Source organism: Vulpes vulpes, chromosome 1, assembly GCF_048418805.1.
Source record: "Vulpes vulpes isolate BD-2025 chromosome 1, VulVul3, whole genome shotgun sequence".
In the NCBI taxonomy this organism is placed as follows: domain Eukaryota; kingdom Metazoa; phylum Chordata; class Mammalia; order Carnivora; family Canidae; genus Vulpes; species Vulpes vulpes.
The window spans coordinates 90,570,409-90,593,709 of NC_132780.1; the positions used below are offsets into that span (position 1 = coordinate 90,570,409).

Below are 23,301 nucleotides of genomic sequence, written 5' to 3' on the forward strand. Positions count from 1 at the left end.
ATTCCTCAAAAAATTAAGAATAAATTACCACGTGATTCTGCAACCCCACTTGTGGATATATATCCAAAGGAATTTAAAGTAGAATCTCAAAGGGATATCCACACTCGTGTTCATAACAGTGCTATTCACAATAGTCAAGAAGTGGAAGCAACCTAAATGTCCATCAGCAAATGAAAGGATAAAATGTGGTCTATAGAAATGATGGAATATTATTCAGCTTTAAAAAGTAAAGGAAATCCTGTCATAAGCTACAACATGGATTAAACTTAAGGACATTATGTTAAGTAAAATAAGCCAGTCACAAAGTTAAATACTGCATTATTTCACTTATATGAGGTATGTAAAGTAGTCAATTTCACAGGAAGAGAAAGTACAATGGTAGTTCCTAGGGGCTGGAATAAGAGGGAAGAGGGAAGTTCTTATTTAATGGTGTGATGATTGATTTTACATGTCAACTTGACTGGGTTAGGGGTGCCCAGATATTTGGTCAAATATAATTTTGGATGTGTCTGTGAGAGTGTTTGGGAATTAATGTTTGAATAGGCAGACTGAGTAAAGCAGATTGTTCTTCCCAGTGTGGGTGGGCCTCCTCCAATCAGTTGAAGGTCTGAACAGAACAAAAAGACTGATCCTCCCTTGAATAAGAGGGAACACCTCCTGTATGACTGCTTTGAACTAGGATATCAACTCTATTAGCAAACTGAAATTTAAATAGTGCTCTGAAGTTCATACACGTGGACAAATGTGGCATTGGTGTAAAGTTGGTTGTCGTTTCCAATCTCGAAGCTTACCTTGGAGTAAATTGATTTCTCTGCTGTCTCCATCACAAAATATCCCCATACTTCGTACCTTCTGCCCATCCAGAGCTTTTTCTATGAGATAAAGCAGGCTGTCCAAGGTTAAGCCGCTATGTTCATACACCACAGAAATGATACCTGTCTTAATGCTGGCCACCACTATCTAGAAAATGAAACCAAAGCTGATTATTTTAGAATATTTATTAATAAAATAAATGCAATGGGTATGTAATTTGCTGTGATTTTTAAACACCTTTTTCCAGAAATAATTGAAAGAGGAAAATAAGCTGTCTCATTCATTGCTTTCTTTTAAATGATTTTATTTCTTTTCTAATTATAAGAGGAGAAAATTAAGTACCCTTGTAACTCCAGCACTCAGAGATAAATACGATTAACAAGTTAGATTATTTTCTTCCAGCCTTTTTATCTTCGTATATACCCATGAAGAGACGTATATGCAACTTTTAAAAAACAAATTGAGATCATATGATTTTGCAATGGACTTTTAAAATAGATTTAAAGTTTTCCTCTTAATTACAAATTTTTTAGTTAGCAACATTGATTGGTTAAATATTTGTTATTTAAATAAATATAAAGACCACTGTGCTTTGAATTCAACAACCAGCAGACAGGCTAGAAAGTCATTCAAGTCAATGATTTTTTCCCCCAAAACCTCATGCCACTTTCTGAAGGTCACAGTGCAAACTAAACACAGGACTACCACATCGTTATATACTACTTTTTGCCTAAATACCCATCACATTCATAATAAAATGAGTAATTATGGCATTGATAGAGAAGACAAATAGGAGAATGGACTTACTTTAAACTAGATTTTTCACTCATACTGTACTACCAGTTATCCTTATCAGATGCCCAGCTTGATGCCCATTATTAAACATTAGGGAAACTATTTGGGGCCCACAGGAAGATCAAAGCTCTGATCTTGCTTTCCTGTGAATTCATGAAACTGGCAGGTTGTAAATGATCAGAGTCAATTTCTAGGTGCCCAGAAAGATTATCGATTTCATATTTTGAAAGCAACCATTTTGTTAGAAATAGGAATTTTTAAAAATCTTTCTAAGTAGGCCAATTAATGTAATCTACTGAATGTAATCCCTTACATATGTCCCTCTTTGTGTATCAGTGCATATATAGATACATGCAATCATATATCTATAAAATCAGACACATATCAATGCATATATTTGCACGCACTCACATATCTATAAAAATACATGCTTCCTATGTCGTCATTGTGCTTCCTTCGTTTTTCTTATTAGTCATATTAAAATTAAAATACATAACTTCATTATAGAAAGAACGTATTTGGGTAGCCCATGCGGCTCAGCGGTTGAGCGCCACCTTCAGCCCAGGGTGTGATCCTGGAGACCTGGCATCAAGTCCCACGTCGGGCTCCCTGAATGGAGCCTGCTTCTCCCTCTCTGCCTGTCTCTCTCTCTCTGTGTCTCTCATGAATAAATAGATAAAATCTTTAAAAAAAAAAAGAAAGAAGAAAGAAAGAAAGAAAGAAAGAAAGAAAGAAAGAAAGAAAGAAAGAAAGAAAGAAAGAAAGAAAGAAAGAAAGAAAGAAAGAAAGAAAGAAAGAAAGAAAGAAAGAAAGAAAACATATTCTGGGGCACCTGAGCTGCTGGGACTCAGTGGTGGAGCACCTGCCTTTGGCTTACGGTGTGATCCCAGGTCAGGGGATGGAGTCCCACATCAGGCTCCCTGACTCCCTGAAAGGAGTCTGCTTCTCCCTCTGCCTATGTCTCTGCCTCTCTGTGTGTGTCTCTCATGAATAAATTAATAAAATCTTTTTTTTTTAATTAATGGCACCCTCCTTGAATAGCTCACCAAATGGATTTCTGACATTCTGCTTTTGAGAAATGATGGTAATATGATAATATTTAATTCCTTGGGTATTTCAAAGAGGTTTTAAAATAATCCTTAATCACCTTGCTCTTTTCTGGAATAAGCATAACAAATTCAGTTCAATAAGAATTCACCGGACATTTAATTAAATGCAAGGTAGTTTGGACCTTTAATGCTTTTTTTTTTTTTTTAAGTAATTTTGACCTATGGTTATCTTTATTGCTTCTGATTTTTAGAAGTGTTCTGGGGTCTGTAAATTTCCCCTTAGGCCATTTTCCTTTTAGAAGAGGAATAATTTTCATACACATGGTGACCAAAAGACTGCCATACACCCCCCCGGTATAGATTCAGAAAAGGGCAGACCTCCTAACATACTCTGTACCTCATATGCAGGAATCCGAGATGATATTAATAAGAAGTGGGGCTGGGAAGCATGTGAAGAGCTGTCATCATTTTTATGAACTCCATGCCAAGTTTTCTTTGATAATAAAGGGTAGGAATGGCTTCCAGAAACATTGCTTCTATAGGGAAAAGAAGGGTATATGTGAAATTTAAATTTTCTATTAATTGCATTTTGATAACTGAGCACCAACAGGTTGTCTGGGCATCAGTTATACTGAGCAAGGTGCGTGGCCTCAGAACTTCAGTGTCTCCCTCCCTCCCATGGGCACAGCAGCAAATGGGGCTCCTGGGTGGGTTAGGGCCAGAGTTGGCCTCTGGGTCTCTCCTACTCCATTCATGGGATCCTGGAAAGGCGTCCTGGAACTTATTTAGCTTTTGTTGGGCACTTAAAATGAATGTAGTGACATACTTAGTAGTTCAAATGACATTTTAAAAAAGAACAGCTGAGAGATTTAAAATTTCCTAGATCATCTGGTCCTCACAGTTTTCTAAATAATGTCTCCATTCTCTTACCCTTATCCCCACATTCCCATTTGGATACACTTACTCCATAAAAAAAAAAAATTTCTGAAAAAAATGTTACTTTTGCTCAATAACTTTGCACAGAAAATGTACTACATTGCAGCCTCTCTGCAGGGTCAAGAATATTTGAAATATAAAATTTGAATGTTACACATTTCCCTCTTTAGAAAACATGTCATAGACCACCGCTCTTGAAGATGAAGGAGTTATCTCTATTGCTATCTCGTAGGATATGAGCCAGATAGTTTTACAAGCTCCCTGTGTGTTAGCTAAATAATTCTTAAATGAATTCTTGGTATCATGGGATGGTCTTGAGCCTTCAGGAGATGGAGGTTTGCTTACCGCTTGGGCAAAGCTTCTAAGGATGCCAAAACAAGCTGTTTCTCCAAAGCTTCATGTTATCCCCCTCGATCCCTCAGATCCTTCAGAGCCTGGGAGAGACGTGGCTGGCATTTGGATTTTAACAATCTAGAGCAGCATGTTCTGCTCACCCAAGGGGGTCGAACTTTGAATAACTCCTCTGAAAAACAAACAGCAGCAGGCTCGGTTGTTTACTTCATGCTTCTCTCAGCCAAATCTACATAGATAAAGGCATCAAAAATAAAGCTGTACCAGAGTACTACTCCAAATGGCCAATACTTATAGCCCTTTTTACAGACTCTGTTTGGATTTCTTATCCTTTCCGTGCTGTGGCTGCAAATACAATGGTTGGGTAAGATACCATTTTAAGATGCTACTTACTACTTACCAGTCATGTCAGGTCAAGAAACCAAACTCAGAGAACAAGCACCTCTTTTCTTGTGGAAACCACTTAATCGATTTATAGCCTTCACATCCATGTCTACCCTTCTTGGCTTCAAGTAATCCCCTATTTGTTCCCATCTCACAGAGGGTGAGTCAGTGAAAAAAATGTCAGGACTCAAATCACTTTCACTGTTCAAGCAGTGCACTGTGCAAATCAGAAGGCTTTGCTGAGCAGCTCTTATCCTTCCTCCCTTCCCACTTTTCTTTTAGTGCCATTCTTCCTGCTTCCATTCTCAGTTTCACTTCTCCCCCTCTGTCTCCAATCCCAACTTTTCTGTCCTGGACCTATGTCTTTGGCTTTTGCATGTGTTCATACTCCCCTCTCCTCCTTGTCTTTTTTTCTGTCTCATAAACCTGAGAGGAACCAGCACAATAATGGAGGCACTGATATTTGACTTTCTGTGTTTCATCTGAACTCTTTTTTTTTCTTATCCATTAACTTGAAGTATATGGTGGAGGTGGGGAGGGGGAAGAGCTTGTCCGGAGTATACTTTAGAGAATACCCTCCACATGCTATTCCAGAAAGACATAGCTATCCTCCTCTGTGGGAATCTATACATGAATCCATTTTTTTCTACAATGGTTGGGTAAGATACCATTTTAAGATGCTACTTACTCTTACGTAGTGCACTTTTCTCCCGAATTAATTTTCTTAAGCACTTTTCTCTTTGTTTCTCCTGCAACTCCTCATATTTTGTTTTGGGTTCATTCAGGGTCCCATAGATAGCGGCGGCTTCCCTAGGTGTTAGCCAATCTAAGTTGGACACACAAGCAATGTAATGATGCTTCCAAGCACCATACTCATTATCTGCTGGAGTATAGGGCAGAAACCACCCAAACCTAATGCATTTGGGCATCCATAAGCAGTCCTACAGAAAAAGAAATGAGAAAGATGAGTTGCAAGAAATTTTTACCGATCGTTTCTTAGTAATAATGTTTCTGGGTACACGGATATTTTTTCTTTACATTGAGATTTCTGTGGCAGCTGACTTGTCATCTGAATTTGACACTAACAAATAAGCATGCCTTATTCCATACAAAAATAGTCTTTGATGACAATATATGTTATATATGAATATATGTATTAGTCATCTCTGTATACCTGCTCCCATAGCATTTGGTTAGCCCTAGATTCTGAGAATTCTGCTACTAGCAATAGCATTTTCATTTGTTTCGGACCAAACCTCCCACTGGGAACACCTCTGGTTGAACCATATGATATTGCCAGTATGCAACCAGCTTTGCTATATGGAAACAGCAAATTTCATGTGGTTTAACTGAAGCACCTAGACCAACTATTATAAAACAAGTATTTGAAGGCATATAGAGCTACCAATGCAATAAGGGCTCATGCAACCATGACCCCAGAGAGAAGGGAAACCTAAAGAGGTAAGCCCAATATTTGGCACTACTTTTCACTTCAAGGCATTTGACAGTTCCAAAGCAAAGCTCCAGCTGAGAAGCAGAGCAGAAAGTTATGGCTGAATGACATGGAAGCTAAGAAAGAATTTTAGGCATTCTCACAAGGAAGAGAGGAAACAATTGTAAACTCAGGGCTCACCAGGGGAAAAAGTCCTGATAATCACAGCAGACTTTCAGCTGAGATCCTTATCAGTGAGGGTAAGGAATTAGACAAACTCTCACAAAGACTGAAACCATTTTAAAATCTCTCCTTCTCTGACTGGATTTAAGTGATGCATTCCTACCCTAACCAAATGCCAGAAGCAAAAGCAAATTCTCTCTGGAGGAAGATTACATCATCCAGAGGCTCAAATTATTGCATCAATATTTTATATCCAATATCTGGTACTCAATCAAAAGCACCAGGCACACAAAAGGATCATAGTTGTTTGTTTCTTCTCTATCTTTTATTATCTTTTATTAAGTAGACAGAGACTCTCAGGAGAGCCATATGTTGTAATTGTTAAGTATGAACTTAAAAAATAACCCTATAATTAATATGTCTAAAGAAGTTAAGCAGCGAGGTGTGAAATTTTGGTGAAATAATCAAAACCGATATTCTAGAATTGAAAAATATAATAACTGAAGTTTAAAACTCAATGGACCAGTTTAAAAGCAAATTAGAATCTAGCTAAAGAGGTAATTAGTAAACTAAAAAGCTAGAAGCAAAATCCAAGTAGAAACACTGAAGGCCAAAAGGAATAGGAATAGACGCATGAGAGAACATGAAACCGTGGGAGGTGGTGAATCAGTCTAATGTGTAAATATTGCAATCTCATCAGAAAAAGTAGGAAAATGGGGCAGAAGGAATACATGAGGAGATAGTCTGTGAGAAGTTTTCAAAATTGATAAAGATATTAAATATCAGATTAAAAAATCACTGCAAAACACAAAACAGGAGAAATATATACACACACACACTTCTGGGTACATCATAATAAAATTGTAGAAAAGAGAAGACAAGACAGAAAAATATAATCCTAAAAGCCGTTAGAGTAAACAAAAATATTACCATTAAAGGAACAACAATAAAGCTTTCTACTTCTCAAAGAAAAAAAGAGATTATGGAAACCAAAGAACAACAGAAAAGTTTCAAAGTTTTATAAAATTAACTGCCAGCATGGAGTTCATATTCCCAGTGAAAATATCCTTCAAATATGAAGGTGAAAATCAAGATAGTTTCAAACAGAAATAAGAGAATTTGTCAGCAGCAAGTTGCAATAGAATAAATGTTAAAGAGAATTCAAAAGGAAAGGGATCCCAAATGGAAACTCAGAGATGAAGAAAGGTATGAAGAGCAACAGAAAAAGTATATGGTTACTTATAAGTAAATATTGACTATATCAAATAATAGTCTTGTGAGGTGTATATACATATATAATTTATAATAATATAATATATATAATTTATATATATAAATTGTGTTTGTGTATTTTGTGTGTGTGTGTATAAAATTAAAATATTTGACATGAAGGGCTCCTGGGTGGCTCAGTCAGTTAAGCCTCCGCCTTGGGCTCACGTCATTATCCCAGGGTCCTGGGATTGAGCTGTGTTGGGCTCTCTGCTATGTAGGGAGTCTGCTTATCCTTCTCCCTCTGCTGCTGTCTTGTGCTCTCTCTCTCTCAAATAAATAAAATCTTAAAAAACAAATTTGACAACAGAGTTGAAGGTAGGTAGAAGCAGAGCTATTAGAGTTAAAGGGGTCCTAAGCTCCTTGCATTATCTCAGAAGTGGTTAAAAAAAAAAAAAAGCCCTAAGATGAGTGCTGTAATCTCTAGTACAGCCATGAGAGAACTGCTAAATAATTCATAATTAACAATATAAAAAACATTTAAGAACTCCAAAAGACAAAAATGGAAACAAAATAAAACACATGGAACAAACAAAAAATACAAAGTAAAATGGTGGATTTAAGCTTAAATATGTAGTATATACACAAATGTAAATAGAAAAATTACTCCAGCTGAAAGCCAAAGATTGTCAAATGTTAAAAAAACAACCACCAACAACCATATTCTGTTTACAAGACATATTCCTTAAATATAAGGGCATAAGTTGAAAGTAAAAAGTCAGAAAACAATACATGTGCAAACACTTGGCCTGGGTTCTTAAATGCTGTCAATCCAAGGCTCACGGTTGGTTTTGCATGTGGCCTCTCCATAGAGAGCTACGTATTCTCTGAGATCAGACACTCCATGCAAGCCCACCCTGGGAAGTTTATTCACGGTAAAGAAGTAAATTCATTATTGACTTGTACTCAAAGTATGTCTGCCATTACACTTTATTAAATCTTTAAAAAGAAAATGAGACGACTAGGCTGGAGGCAAAATTAATGGCAGAGGAGGAAAATCTCTTTAACAGATGTTAGTCAAAGAGGGATCAGATGAGGCTGTGGTTGTATAACAGTTTTCAAGGTGAGTTATCATGGGTAAAATAATATCATATAATAACCAAAGCTTAACTAATTTCTCTTGGAAAAAAGTGGACTTCTTTAGCCAAGATAAAACATTTTCTAAATAATTAAATTGAGTAATTTAAAGATTCTTAAAATTACATGAATTATTGGAATAGTGTATATTTCCTTACTTACAAAGTAAATTACTGTATTTAACTTATCCCCATTTTTTTCTCTGAAGAGTACGTTAATTACGGTTCAAATAACCTCAGTCGTTATCTTCAGGAAGGAAGCTACCCCTATTGCTTCATTACAGAATACAGTTGTATTTGTGCCCTATTACTAGAAAGTGACAAGTAGTAAACCTGTTCAGTTAAAAACTTCCAGGGCCAGCTGACTTGTGCAGCTGCACACAGATCTTTTGGATTCAGGAAGGAAAAGATATATAGAGAAATGAAGCGTGGTAACACTGTAGAGAAATCCAGTTTGGCCACTTGCATCCTTTCTGAAAACCAATCTTGGACACACCTAAAAAGAAAGACATGGAAATTTCAATCAGAACACTAGTATCTAAAACTGACCAAAAATCCAATATAAATATTGGTCATTGTTCTTTCTATGATGTTCTGACTTTAAAAAAAAGTTAAGTCTGAAATAACATAGGGGAAAAAATCTGAAATAAACATAGTTATTTAAGCTGTAAATCTGGATTTTCTCTCTTTTTCCTTTACCCCAAATTCAATAAATCAGCAGGTCTTATCAGCTTTACACCTATGTATCTCCAAATCCAACTACCTCTCTCCATATCCACTGCTATCACTCTGGTGCAAAGCACCTCCACCTGGCTCCTGCACAACTCCAGCAGTCCCTCCTGACAGTCTCCCTGCTTCTGCTCTTCTTCCTGGGGCCCATTCTCTACACAGCAGCCCAAGTGGTTTTTTAACGATATAAATTAGATAACATCACCCATGCAAGTAAAACCCTACAACGACTTCCTGGTGCAATTAAAATAAAAACCTGTAAGCTACATCACACTTAGTGATGAAATATTAATTCCTTACTCCTAACATCAGGAATAAAGCAAGAATGTTCACTCTCACCACTTCAATTTAACACATACTGGAAGTCCTAGCCATTTCAACATAGCCAGAAAAAAAGTAAAAAAGAATATATATTGGAAAGGAAGCAGCTCATGAACTCTCAATTCATGTATGTAGAATGTACAAAACAATGTTTAAAAAACAACTCAGGAATCTACAAAACAACCATTTAAAAAATTGAACATATTAGCCTAAAATTGTGATGATTTTCTTTTATCTTTTTCATGTTTATGGGATCAAAAGCAATATTCCCATTTTCATTCCTGATATTGGCATTTTGTGTTTTCTTTTTTTTTTTTTTTTGGCTTGGTTATTCTTGTTAGGAGTTTATCAGTTCTATTGCTATTTAAAAATAAAAACAAAAATCCAGCTTTTGTTTTCACAGAAGTTTTCTATTCATTTTCTATTTTATTGATTTCTACTCTTTTTCACTTATTTCTTTCTACTTAGTTTGTATGTAATTTGCTATTTGTTTCTAGCTATTTAAGGTGGAAATTTAGATAATTAATTTTAAATCCTTTTTCTCTTTTCTAATATAAGAAATTAAATGATATATTTTCCTCTCAGCTGTGCTTTAGTTGGATCCTACCCACTTAGATGTGTTGTATTCTCACTGTCATTTAATTTGAAGTATTCTAATTTCCCTTGTGATTTCTTCTTTGGCCACAGGTAATTTGTGAGTTATTTTCCAAATATTTTGGGATTTTCTAGATATTTTATATTTTTTAACCTCAAATTTGTTGCATTGTTGTTTAAAAATATTCATAATTAGATTTTAACAGTTTTGAAATGTACTGAGTCTTATTTTTTGGACTAGGAAATTGTGTATCTTGGTGAAAGTTGCTTTGCTCATAAAAAACATATATATTTAGAAGTTGTTGGGTTTAGTTTTCTATAAATATTAGGTCAAGGTGATTGAGAAGTTTTCTCAGTTCTATATTCTTACTTTTTTGTTGTTTAATTGTTCTATTCACTCAGCTTTGTTTTATGTAACTTGAAACTCTATTATTTGGTACATATATAATTGTTCTGACTTCTTCATGAATTGATCCTTTTCTCTTTACAAAACATTCCTCTCTTTCTGGTAATATTCCTTGTCTTGAAGTCCATTTTGTCTGATATTAATATTGCCATCCTACTTTTATCCGCTTAGCATTTGTATGGTATATCTTCTATCCTTTTACTTTTAACCAATCAGTGTGTTTATATTTACAATGTATCCTTTGTGGTCAGTATACAGTTAGATCTTGTTTTGTTTTTCTTAAAGCTCATTTGACCATCACTGCCTTTTATTAGAGGGTTTAGTCCACTTATATTTAATATACTTATTGATATGGTTGAATCCAGGTCTTGATTTTTTGTTTTTCTCTTTTGTTTTATGAAAATTTATTTTTTTATTATTTTTTTAAAAGATTTTATTTATTTTTTCATGAGAGACACAGAGAGAGAGAGAGAGGCAGAGACACAGGCAGAGGGATAAGAAGGCTCCATGCAGGGAGCCCAACGTGGGACTCGATCCTGGATCTCCAGGATCACACTCTGAGCCAAAGGTGGTGCTAAACCACTGAGCCACCCGGACTTCCCTGTTTCATGAAAATTTATTCCTCCTCTCCTGCCTTGGTTTGAGATATGAATTTTTTTGTATTCCATTTCAGTTCCTTTATTGGCTTTTAGGCATACCTCTTGCATTATGCAATTAAGTTGTTGCTAGGAAGTGTACTATGCATCTTTAACATTTCAGTCTATTTAGAGTGAATATTCATTTAAAATTAAGGAACAGTTGAATGGTATAGTTCTTGCCATCCTTTATGCTTTTGTCACAATACTGCACCTACTTATGTTAAAGGCCCATAATACACTGGGTTTGCTTTAAACAGTCATGTATCTTTAAAATGACTTTAAAATTTTATATTTTTCCACACATTGCCATTTCCTGCTTGTAAATCCAAGTATCCATCTGGTATCAATTTCCTTAGCCTGAAGAATTTCTTTTAGCATTTCTTTACTGCATGTCTTCTGACAACAAACTTTATCAGTTTCATCTGAAAATATCTTTATTTCACTTTAATATTTGTAGTATTATGACCTGCATTAACCAATTTTAATAATTATCATCTTGTAGCCGGTCTGGTTTCTGCTATATCATCTTTTCCTCCTTCTCCTCCTCCTTTTTCTTCCTCTTTCACTCCCTTTTTATTTGAAAGCAAATTTAAGACATTATATCACTGCATTCGTCCCACCCACTTTGATGTATTGTATTTTCAATGTTATTCAATTTGAAATATTCTAATTTCCTTTATGATTTCTTCTTTGATATTTCAATGTGCCTCAGTAAATAAGAGCATTTTTAAAAAACATATACTATAATATCATCATGCCTAAAGAAATTCAATAATAATTTCTTAATGTGATATTTATTTTAAATTTTTAAAGGTGTATTTATTTTGAGAGAATCCGCATACATGTGCATGTGTGTATGTGTGTGTGTAGGGGGAGGGGCAGAGGGACTCCCCACTGAACAGGGAGCTGGATGTGGTACACCATCTCACCAACCAGAGATCATGACCTGAGCTGAAACCAAGAGTTAGTCACTCAACCAACTGAGCTACTTAGGACCCCCGTGATATCTATTTTAAAAACATTTTAAACTTATGGCATTCATTGAGAAAACTTCTTACATTGCTCTGCACATGGCCACTTAAGCACAAATGGATCTTGAATGAATAAAAAATCCAAGGTTTCACCAAAGTGGAGGCTTGGAGGCTATGTAGCCCTTGGACCAAAGAGACATTTTATGGCCCAAGAAAGATCCACTGCTGGTCCTGTAGCCACTAACTACAAAAAAACAGATACCTAATACCTAATTGCCCTCTTTAGATATTGGCAATAAACATCTGTTATAATCCCAAACCAGCAAATAAGTCATAATATTTGCATAAGAATCACTAGAACAAGAAAGTTTGGAAGCAATCCAGGTATTGGTAAGTCAAACTCTTACCTGGAACCCCTAATCGCCTCCATATTTGGTAAAATTACAGATGTTTGTGGCCAATCTCACAGCTAATTGGAAACTTTGGCAATAAGTATTTGCACCAGGGCAGCTTGGGTGGCTCAGCGGTTTAGCGCTGCCTTCAGCCCAGGGTGTGATCCTGGGGACCCAGGATCGAGTCCCACGTTGGGCTCCCTGCATGGAGCCTGCTCCTCCCTCTGCCTGTCTATATCTCTCTCTATCATGAAGAAATAAATAAAATCTTTAAAAAAAATAAGTATTTACCAGAACTCATTTATCTCAAGCCATTTGGACTATAGAACTAGTTCTCACTGCTAAGTGGCCACAGCTGCCCTGTTACTAGATCCTAATGGACACAGATTAACTCAGTGAAAGAAAAGTCCTGTCTCTGAGTAGATCTCATTCTGCAATGTGTCTTCTTTCTCTGACCTCTAAATGTGTAACTGCATAAGCTAAATTCCAACAAGGTGAGTCAAGCCCCAGAAAGTTCCAATGTGAAATGAAAATGACACCTCCAATTAGGGACCAGAAAAAGCTTAGTTACCTACATAAACAAACTGAACACTCATGAGACCCAGAGAAGGTCTTCAACAGTAATTTACTCAAACTGCTGGTTTAACTGGAGCCTCATCTATAAATCTTGGGAGAAGGAAAAATTCTATCTTGTAACAGAACATCAGTTAATAATACATGTAGAAGCAATTAAGAAGTCAGAAAATGAGCACTTAGCAGTTATCACAGTAATAATTATGTCAGATGAGAATCATCAATGGAGACTCAAACTAGTGGGTGAAAATATGATGAGGAACAGGGCATTTGCATAGATTCAAATACTTTTAAATTAATTTAAAATTAATCACTCAAAGACTTCCTAATTATTAATTAATAAGTATAAAATACTTAATAATTAATCATCTTAACCAAGTGATAAGTCAACATCACGAGCAATGGGACAAATCAACATGGTATGCCCCAGTGTGATCTGCTGGGAAGAACACAGCATCACTTCTGTGTTATTCCTGCCAAGAATGTTTAACTTGAATATAATCTTAAGGAAGTATCAGCCAACCACACACTGAAGGTCATTCAACAGAGTAGGTCTGTATTCTTCAAAAGTGTTAAGCAATAAAAGACAAGGAAAAACTAAAGAACTACTCCACATCGAAAGTGGATATAGAGACGTGAAAACTAAATACAATAGGTGATCCTGGATTGGATTCTGGACTGAGAAGGAAAGGATGATTACAAAAGACGTTGTTGGAACAATCAGGACTATTCAAATGGAGTCGGTGGATTAGACCATAGTACTGTATCAATACTGATTTCTTGATATTAAAGGATGTACTTTGATTTTTCAGCAGAATGTCCTTGATTTTTTAGGAAACACATACTGAGATGCTTAAGGTTAATGGAGCATCATGTTTGCAACATATTCTTTTTTTTATTTTAAAGATTATATTTATTGATTCATGAGAGACAGAGAGAGAGAGAGGCAGAGAAATAGGCAGAGGGAGAAGCAGGCTCCCCACAAGGAGCCCGATGTGGGACTTGATCCCAGACCCCAGGATCATGCCCTGATCCGAAGGCAGACACTCAACCGCTGAGCCACCCATGCGTCCCATGCAGCCAACATATTCTCATATGATTCAGAATAATAATGTAAAAATGGTAAATGTTAATAGTTGAAGAATCCAGGTAAAAAGCATAAAGGAATTATTTTCATTATTTTTGCATTTTTTCTATTAAGTTGAAATTTAGGGCAAAATAAAAAAGTTTTTTGTTTTTTAAAGGTTAACTGCTTCATTTGGAAGGTTTAGTGACTGCCTATTATTTTGTGTGTTTCTACTTCCCTATTTTAGGGCACTGCTCTTTCTTTCTTTCTTTTTTTCTTTAAGATTATTTATTTATTTATTCATGAGAGACACACACAGAGAGAGGCAGACACAGGCAGAGAAAGAAGCAGGCTCCATGTAGGGAGCCCAATGTGGACTCAATCCCGGGACTCCAGGGTCACACCCTGGGACAAAGGCAGACGCTCAACCGCTGAGCCACCCAGGGGTCCCAGGGTACTGCTTTCTTTCTTTTTTTTTTTTAATTAATTAATTAATTAATTAATTAATTTATTTATTTATTATAGGAACACCATGAGAGAGAGAGGCAGAGACACAGGCAGAGGGAGAAGCAGGCTCCATGCACCGGGAGCCCGATGTGGGATTCGATCCCGCATCTCCAGGATCGCGCCCTGGGCCAAAGGCAGGCGCCAAACCACTGCGCCAGCTTTCTTGATCCCTATCCGTGCAGCTTTATCACCACGTGAGATAAAACAGAGTGATTTAAAATGATCTTACTAGGTCTCACTCATATGTGGAATTTAAGAAAGAAAGCAGGGGCACCTGGGTGGCACAGTTGGTTAAGTGTCTGACTCTTGGTTATGGCTCAGGTCATGATCTCAGGGTCATGGGATCCAGCCCTACATCGGGCTCTACACTCAGCACAGAGTCTGCTTGGGTTTCTCTCTCCCTCTACCCCCCCCCCTCCAACACTCTCTCTAAAATAAAATTTAAGGGATCCCTGGGTGGCGCAGTGGTTTGGCGCCTGCCTTTGGCCCAGGGCACGATCCTGGAGACCTGGGATCGAATCCCATGTCGGGCTCCCGGTGCATGGAGCCTGCTTCTCCCTCTGCCTGTGTCTCTGCCTCTCTCTCTCTCTCTGTGTGACTATCATAAATAAATAAGAAAATTAAAAATAAAAAAATAAAATAAATTTTAAAAAGGAAACAAAAGAACATATGGGAATGGGGAAAAGAAAAAAAGGAGGGAGGGAAACAAGCCATAAGTGACTCTTAAGAATAAAGAACCACCTCAGGGTTGCTGGAGGGAGGTGGGTGGAGAATGGGCTAAATGGGGGTTGGGTATCACATAGAGCACTTGTGATGAGCACTAGGTATTGTGTGTAAGAGATCAATCACTGAATTCTACTCCAGAAACTAACGTTGTACTATATGTTAACTAGTAAAATTTAAATAAAAATAAATAAATAAAATGAACCTGTTTGTATGCAGTAGGGGGAAAGTGTGTGTGAGTGTGTATATATACAGTATATAGTATATAGTATACAGTATATAGTAACTACAGACAAAAGTATCACAAGGGGAATCCTCTCATTGTTAGTAGATTAACATTGAGGCTGAATGAGCCTGTGATAACACCAAGAACAGTTAATCCCAGTGGATCCCTGACCTAACTCCTCAGTGTCCCAGGCAGGCTTCAGCATCCTTTCATTAGCCCTTGGGGGACAATATGCTCTCATTTAGAATTCCAAAACAGAACAATAAAATGAGGTATAAAACAAAAATGTTTTTCACCTCCTTTTCAAAGATGGGTCTCAGGATCTTGAGTTTTCATTCCCATCCACAGCATCTACTATTCCATCCCAGTCAAGCAAGGGAGAACTAAATCTGCATTACTATTTATTTATTTAATTAATTTTTAAAAGATTTTATTTTTAAACCATCTGTACACCCAGCGTCGGGCTGGAACTCAACAACCTCGAGATCAAGAGTCACATACTCTACCAACTGAGCCAGCCAGACACTCTGAGAATACTTTCTAAAGTGGACCTCGATTATGCAAGTTGTATGTTTGTTCCTAGTCAGCACTGCTACAAGGACACATTCAAGTATAATGAATCTTAAGCAAGAAAGAAGGAAAATGTTTCAGTCACATTAAAAAAAAAATCAGTATCCAAGCAGCACAACTAGGGTAGTTTGCAGTAATGACATTGTGGCTCATTGCATTTTAATTAATGTTACAAAGTAAGAAACCCATGAAGAGAAATAAAAACATGTAAGGAGACAATGAACAAAATGTGCTTTGCTCCTTTATTGTGACAAGGATAACTTCATTTAAATAATTCATGACACTACTTTGCAGTGTGTTCCTGAATGTACAATGTGTACTTTGCAAAAAATAACAAGGCTTAGGAATACAAAACTTGAATCTAATTCTTGGCTCTTAAATTTCTGATAAGAAGTAGAAAGAAGCTACTCAAATTGTGATGAAAATGGGTGGCTTATCAGTTGAGCGCCTGCCTTCAGTTCAGGGCATGATCCTAGGGTCCAGAGAGTGTCCCACATTGGGCTTCCTGCGAGGAGCCTGATTCTCCCTCTATCTGCCTCTCTCTCTCTCTCTCTCTCTCTCTCTCTCTGTCTGTGTGTGTGTGTGTGTCTCTCATGAATAAATAAAATCCTTAAAAAAAATTATTGGAAGAAGAGCTTGCAGAGGTGTCTGCTTTCTTGCCACCTGGGCAGTTCCCTGTAGTCTTGCCTAGTGGCTTTACAAACGCTTTCTGGCATGGCAAGGGCCTATCTTAGGTGGATTTCCATATGGAAGCCAGCGTCACACAGGATAAACACTAGCTTTGGGTTATAAAGGTAGTGGAGACCCATGTGCTGAAGTCTCCAGTGAGTAAGACAGCAAAGCCAGGTGTGGGGGAAGCAAAAAGGGAGGGTGATTGAAAAGTGTCTTAAAAAGATGATAAAAAATAAGTTAAATTAAATAAAAAGATGATAAAATAGGGATGCCTGGATGGCTCAGTGGTGAGCATCTACCTTCAGCTCAGGGCGTGATCCTGGAGTCCCGGGATTGACTCCCATATCAGGCTCCTCGCAGGGCAACCTGCTTCTCCCTCTGCCTGTGTCTCTGCATCTCTCATGAATAAGTAAATAAGTAAAATATTTTTTAAAATCTTAAAATAATTCATATGTTCTGATTCATGTAAGCATAAAAAATATAAGGTTCTATCTGGAGGGTGGGATTATGGGTAATTGGTATTTCCCTCTTTTTGCCGACTCACATTTTCCAATGCTTCTAACAAAAGCCTGGTGTTAACTACTGAATAGACAGAGAAGGCCCTAAGCTTCTACCCATGTCGTCCTGGCCAGATGGCTCACTCATCCTCCAAGTCTTTGCTTGTCTGACTTCCTAGGCATCCTTCAGACTCCAATCTCAATGTCAGAGCCTCAGGGAAAGTGGCCCCAATCCCTGGGACTGGGTGAGGTCACCTTACTTTTCCTTCGTCACTTTTCACAGTCATAGCTATATTTATCTGATATCTATCGGGTTGACAAAGCCTGCCTTGGATTCTGAAAAATAAAGGATAATGCCTGTACATAGACCTGTCATGTTATAAAAGTGCAGTATGACTTCCCATGTATATTACATATTGTATAACTTATGGCCAGTGAAGCAATATGGTGCCTGGAAAGGAGTGAGAGATTTTAGCTGGAACCAGTGTGGTAGATCTAAATTACATGGCTCATGGAAAGCTATTTTTACAACAATATAAGCGACCATACAAGGTAACAATAGTGAAATTTTAGGGTGATATTCCTGGTGCACTCACAGAATCCCCCCACTCCCCCAACAGGCTGACCATTCCTGCTGCCCAAATACTAGCCTGTATGAGGAGGCTACTGCCACTCACTGAGCTCTCTTTTCTTAATGCCATCTCCCGTGCCTTGCTGAAACTGTGTCCTATACACTCACTATGCTCTATAATATAATCTAAGCATGATTTTTGTATTTCCATTCTTGCTGACCCTCCAACTCAATCCATTTTGGGGCTCACTCATTATTTAAAGTCTTTCTCTTCCACTGGACAACAAGCTGCATGAAAGAAGTTGTGCTGGTTGTCTCATTTGCTGCTTTGTCCCCAGCACCCAGTACAGTGCTTCTAACTTGACAGGAACTAAATAAATATGTGTAAGTTACAATAAAGAAAGAATAAAAATAAATAATAGAAATTCACTGTTTATATTAATTCCTATTCATTCTGACAAATACCACTGACATAGTGGCCTAAAGCAGTAGAAATTTATTTTCCAGAGTTCTGGAGATCAGAAGTCTCATCAGTTACACTGGGCTAGGTGTTGGCAATGCTGGCTCCTTCTAGAAGCTTGGAGGGGAGAATCTGTCTCTTTGTCCCCTTCAGGTTCTAGAAGTTGGTTGCCTTCCTTGGCTCATGGCCCTTTCTTCCATCTTCAAAGCCAGTAGCACATGGCTTCACATGTCTCCATCTCTCTGACTGCTCCAGACATCACATAGTCTTCCGCATGCCTCTTGCATCCCTTATAAGGACCACTGTGATTATGATCTGAGCCCCAATAACACAAGATAATGTCCCCATCTCAAAATCCTTAATCACATCAGCAAACCACCTTTGCCCCATAAGGTAACATCTGCAGGTTCCAGGAATGACAGCATGGACATATCTGGAGGCCACTATTTAGTCTACTGCACTGCTCTCACTTCCAATAACATGGAAAACACTCCAAAATATTTAGTGGTACTACGTTGTGCTGTCAAATATCCAGTGAGAGGCATGGATGTTCCCTTGTCCTAGGACAAGGTTTATTCTACTAAAATATGAACTTCAGATGGTAGGAATCTTTTACTCTTTTTAGTGTTGAGTCCTTGCACCCAGAAATGTGCTTGGCACGTGGTTGGCACTCAGTAAACATTTGTTGAGTGCTGGATGAACAGCACTCTTTTGACACCCATCATTTACTTCCTTTTCTTTCTTTCTTTCTTTCTTTTTTTTTTTTTTTTACTTCCCTTTCTTTAGGTAAAATAACTTCGTTGTCTATATGTTGTTCCAGGTGGTTCTACAGAAACTGACTCCATCCCTGGTTCCAAAAAGCATATGATCAAGGCTAATTCAATTCATGTGGGTCACTCTTATGGCCACAGCAATTGGCAAAAATTGGGGCATGGATCTACTAGTCTCACCATAGTGAAGCTCAAACAGAGAAATTCTTTTTATTTCTGTACACAACTGAAAAAACATAATATGAAGGCACAACTGCCAAAGGCAGAGCAGAAGAACAGAAAGAATCAAGTTATTGGTTTTATTACCGAACCTCTGAATTGAGCTTCAACCGCAGCCAAACTTACTCTGGATTTTTCAATTAGTTAAGAGGGAAATTTTTCCTTTATTATTTGTGTTAGGGTTACTTACAATGATACATTTGAAAACCACTAAGCATTAGTGCCACAGAAAGATGAAGAAGGCCTCTAGAGAACAGGTAATTCTGTTTCATTAATAATTGAAGGGGTTGGGCACTCAGGTAGTCTGTGCTCCTGCCTCTGAGGAAGAGTAGAATCAAGGGGTGGAAGAAGCCTTGGGGCCTTCAGGTCACCCAGGCCTTGCGTCTTACACTTGGCTGTGTTCCACATCACTCTGAGTGAGAATGGACTAAAACCACTTTTTCAGCTCCATCCTGATGAGTTGAGCCACAATCTCTACGGGTGAGGCTCAGAGTCTATGTTTTTACAAATTCCAGGTAATACTAATGGGCCTAGCCCTTTTCAGCATCGGTGAAATTGACTTCACGGGGCAGCAGATCTTGATGCTCAGGTCAAGTCAAGTACAAAGCACTGTATTATGTATGGTGGTTTTAGGATAAGAGTAGGATAGCTCCTTTTTAAGGCCCTGAGCCAATTAAATACTGAGACACTGCACAACAGGCTCTCTCCTATGTGTAAAGAGCATCAGTTGACTGCTAAATGCGTTTTGTTTTTCTAAATGTAGCTGATTCACAGCTCAATTCTGGAGAATTGTTATGATTAGAGAAGGTACAGCTAGATAAATGGACTCTTACAGACCATTTTAAAACTATTTCTCTTCCTTACATTTAAGCAATAAGGAAGGTCAGGGCAGTTCCGGGGTTAGTGAATTCAAGGACTCAGAGATGTCATCAAGCTACAAAGATCGTCCATATTTTCACTTTGCCTGCTCAGTAGTTTTTTCTGGTCCTTAGACATGTCCCTAGAGGTGATTTCCAAATGGCTACTGTGAGGAGTGATCCTCACAGGATGCAAAAGGGCATGTTCCTTTCTCAAACCCCTATTTAAGTCCCTTTCAGAGTGAAGACAACTCTCCCAGAAGCTCTCTAGTGGCCAATCTCTATGTCCCCTTGGGAAGAATTTGTAGCTACATGCCCTGTTTGTAATCCAGACACTAGCAAGGGGGTGGACTCATCATGATCCTGTCCAAGCCTGACTCACCCTTAGTGGGGCAGAGTGACAAGCCACCTCTGAAACACACACTGCCTGCAGACAAAAGGCTTCTGTCAGGATTATGGAGAAGAAACAGAGAATGATGTGGGCAGGTGAGTAATCGACAGTGCCCAGCCCACTAAACACGAACTGAAGGAAAGGAATGGAAGATCTATCTAGCTGCCTCAGCTGTCCAATCTGCACGACCTTCACAGATGCCTCCTCCTTTACTTCAGACCTCTTATTTATCTCCATTCTTGTTCCCTTTTACCCTCAAGACACTACTTGCAGGTATTTCTTACATGGTTAAATGTGGTTTTAATATCTGGTAGTGTAACTCTTATTCTTTTTTTCTTTATGTGTATGCTTTTCTTAACTGTGGCTATACATTTTCTTTTCTGGATTAGCTTTGGAGTCAGTTTCCCAAGGTCCATAAAAATATCCTATTGGGGAATCTGTATCAGGATTGACTTGAACTTGAAGATTAATTTAGAGAGAATTGGCATTTTTAAACATGGCACATCTATCTATTCAGGCTTGGTTGGTTTTGTTTTTCTTAGCTATCCTTTAACACAAACTCATAATTTTCTTTGTAAGGGTCTTGCACTTCTCTTTTTACTTTTATACAACAGACATAGGGAAGCAGAGCTGAGAGAAGGGGGGGTGGGGAGGGGGGCACAGGCTGGCCCACCAGCCCAGGGAACATTATTTGAATCGAAGGATCTAGCCCAGCCTAAAGCCAGACAAATCTTAAGTCAATATGTTCCTATTTCTTCTTAAGCTGGTTTGAATTCCATTTCTGTTATTTGCTCTTGAAAGCATTCTGACCATGACATCAAAAAAACACAGAGAGAGAGCAGGAGGAAAGATGACAAGCACACTGTGCACTGGAGGCATTCTACTTCTGCTTTTAAGACTTGCTGGCCTGCTGTGGTCTCATGGGCTGTCACTTCTCCACTTCTGCCGTAACCCTCCTGGCCATTTCCTAAAGAGATTGTTAAATACAGAAGAGAGACAAATGTTCTCTTAAAACTTTTCTCCATTCTCCAGTGATTTACCTGTGAATCGGACTCCTACGCGGAGAAGTTTTGGTAGCTAAGAGGATTCTTGGTAGCTGTGGAAGCTACAGGTACTTTATAAATAGCTAGTAGTATTCATTATCAGGGCTGCTGCATTTGGGAAGTTGTGCAATGAAGAACTTCAGGAGATGCCATTATCACAGATGATAGTGTGAAACAGGAGTTGTGTGACACACTACCCTTGGGTAGTATTATTGTGCATAATTCCTTTTGCAATTTTCTTGAGTTGATTAACAAAAAGTCTTGAATGAAGCAAAGTATCAGTAATCTCCCATATTTGGGAATTGTAATATCTTGAAAACTTTCTTCCTCCAAATGAAACCTTTGTTCTGATTAATTTTTTGTTATCCTTGTCTTTAGGAATATTTTGAACATCATTCATCCAACAAGCATTTACTGAGTGGCTGCTATTTATCTACTATTGCTCTAAGTGTTAGGGACACAAAGACTCACCAGAAAAAGTTCTTGCCCTCATGGAGCAGGAGTCCAGTGGAGCATGCAGACAATAAATAAATGAGCACTGTATATAACATAATGTGGGGGGTGCTAAGTGCTATAAAGACAAGTTAGACATTATAAACCATTGTAGAGAATGGTATCCCTTATAAACTGGAAATGAGGATCTCTTGCACACAAGCTTTGCCAAGCATAAGCCAATGACCTTCCCACCACCCACCCCCCTTGTCCTCATCCCCACCCAATAAAAAAGCTCTGGGTTTTTGGTTTCTCCTTTTAAACTCAAGGATTTTTCTTCTTCACTTCATCCACCTCTAAAAACTGCCCCAATGACAAATTATGTTTGTCCATGACCATCTGATTTATGTGAAAGGACAGGAACATGTCCAAAATATGGGACTGAGGGAGGGAAGAGTGAGGATGACCCATATTTCCAGACTTGTCTTGGATATTTAGAAACCCAGTGTGCTTTTGACTACACCCCTCTGCTGTCTACGGCCTCTACATAGAAATATTCCCCTTTCAAATGGGTGCTCAGGAACTCAGAGTGATGTGGCTCTGTATCCAAAATTAACCCAAATGCATGTTGTCTCTGAAAAATGTATATAGCAGATTTCCTCATTGTTCACAAATGAGATAGACCAGCTCAACTGAGCTCTCGCAGGGGCTGCATGGAAAGAGCGGCTAAATGCAGTGAAGTGGGAGTGAGGGGTGTTCTTGCTCACCTGTACATTGATCAGTACATTTTTCTGACCCACCTCATTTCCTGTTGGCTCTGATGATGAGAACTAATCCTTCACTGTTTGTGATCTCCCTCTCATCTGACACACAGGTGTGCACACAGGAGCAGAAAATCCATCTGTGTGGGGCGCCTGGGTGGCTCACTGGTTGAGCATCACCCCAGGCATGATCCCGGGGTCCTGGGATCAAGTCCCTCACTGGGCTCCCTGCATGGAGCCTGCCTCTCCCTCTGCCTATGTTTCTACCTCTCTTTGTGTGTCTCTCATGAATAAATAAATAAAATCTTAAAAAAAAAAGTAATCCATCTGTGTTTTGGGATTGCAGTTGCATGAATGTTGCCCCAGGGACCCACCAGGGAAAGCTACAGGTTTGAACAGCTCCAGCCCTGGAATGAGAGGCCTTTGTGTGGGGCGTTGCCTGCTGCTGAGTGGAGGCCATTTGAAACCCGTCCCACCAGTTGGCTAGGAGACAGACACAGACTTCTCATGGGTTTCTCTGAGTGACAGACACAAACAGCTCCGTTTCCTTTAGGGAGTCAGGAAAAGTCAGCCTGGTCAAGTGGCCAAGGGAAGACACTAGTGGAAGCATTTAGACATGTGGCC

General features: G+C 38.4%; 1 protein-coding gene across 1 annotated transcript in view; it reads right to left on the reverse strand.

The window, feature by feature from the left end:
- The window catches only part of ECT2L (epithelial cell transforming 2 like), a 64,959-nt gene that overhangs the window by 36,183 nt on the left and 5,475 nt on the right, over window positions 1-23,301 (reverse strand). The window contains 5 exon segments of the mRNA XM_072748219.1: window positions 792-960; window positions 3,055-3,193; window positions 3,939-4,116; window positions 5,017-5,269; window positions 8,622-8,784. Coding sequence (XP_072604320.1) covers window positions 792-960; window positions 3,055-3,193; window positions 3,939-4,116; window positions 5,017-5,269; window positions 8,622-8,784 — 902 coding nt within the window.